This window comes from Hermetia illucens, chromosome 5 (assembly GCF_905115235.1).
Source record: "Hermetia illucens chromosome 5, iHerIll2.2.curated.20191125, whole genome shotgun sequence".
NCBI classification, from domain to species: Eukaryota; Metazoa; Arthropoda; class Insecta; order Diptera; family Stratiomyidae; genus Hermetia; species Hermetia illucens.
In genome coordinates, this window is record NC_051853.1 from 114,166,278 (window position 1) to 114,167,436 (window position 1,159).

General features: G+C 41.3%; 1 protein-coding gene across 1 annotated transcript; it reads left to right on the plus strand.

Moving 5' to 3' along the window:
- The first annotated feature begins 346 nt into the window (after nt 1-346).
- Nucleotides 347-931, plus strand: LOC119658219. The gene has a single exon (XM_038065485.1). The coding sequence runs from the start codon at nt 347-349 to the stop codon at nt 929-931; it is 585 nt and encodes a 194-aa protein (XP_037921413.1).
- The last annotated feature ends 228 nt before the right edge of the window (nt 932-1,159 follow it).

Consider the following 1,159-nt stretch of genomic DNA (forward strand, 5'->3'; position numbering starts at 1 on the left):
GAAGGATACGAAACATTGCGAATGAAGTGACTGCAGAAGCACCAGGAATTGCCCTGAAAAGCGTCGCCTTAGTATCGCTCGACTTCGTGTTTCTCAATCACAAGAGCAAAGCGAGGAATCCCGTGAAACAGTTCGGTTGGCAATGCGAAATCGTCGAGCGAATAACAGAAATCAACAAGTAGTTAATTTTCGACGCACAAGAAGAGATTTATCGAGTGCTGATTTGGATCGAGCAGCGTTTCGATATGATCGACGGCAAGTATTCCAAACGATAACCACGGAAATTAACGGCGGAGACCGTTACTGGCAACGATGGTTATCCACTGAAACAACAAAGTGAAAAAGAATGGATTTCGTTGTCGACAACAGTTGGATTGTTCCATATTCGCCACTTACTTCGAAAACGATCAAGACACATTGCAACGTTGAGTATTGCAATTCAGTAAAGTCCATAAAATATATTTGCAAATATGTCACGAAAAACAGCGATATGGCGGTTTTTGGCATCCAATCTTTCAATACCAATGTGAACTGCAATGAAGCGATTTGGCGTATATTCGCATTACCTATTCACGAATGTCGTCCTATTATTGTGCATTTGGCGGTGCATCTGGAGAATGGTCAACGAGTATATTTCACGGCTTCGAATACTGTTCAACGTGCTGAAACACCTCCAGCGACAACATTGACCAGTTTCTTCGCGATCTGCCAAAGCGATCCATTTCCACGAACTTTGCTTTACTGGGAGGTCCCAAGTTATTATACTTGGAATTTTCAACGACGGAAGCAAGGCGATACGGTTCCTGGTTATCCGGATGTGCGTAATACTGACGCTCTTGATCGTATGTATACAGTTGATCCAAAGAATGATGAATGCTTCTATTTGCAGTTGTTGCTGGTAAATGTGCGTGGGCCAACGTCATTTGAGTGATTACAGACTGTTAATGGTAGAATATTCCAAATATATCGTGCTGCAAGTGAAGAATTCAATTTACTAGAAAACGATGCCCATTGGGGTACGACAATCATTGAAGCCATTATCTTCAAGTCAGATACACACATTATTTGCAATTATCATTTCGACATGCTTTCTGTCGAACCCATCTAACCTGTGGTATAAATACAAGGATAATATGTCAGAAGATATTCATAAATCATC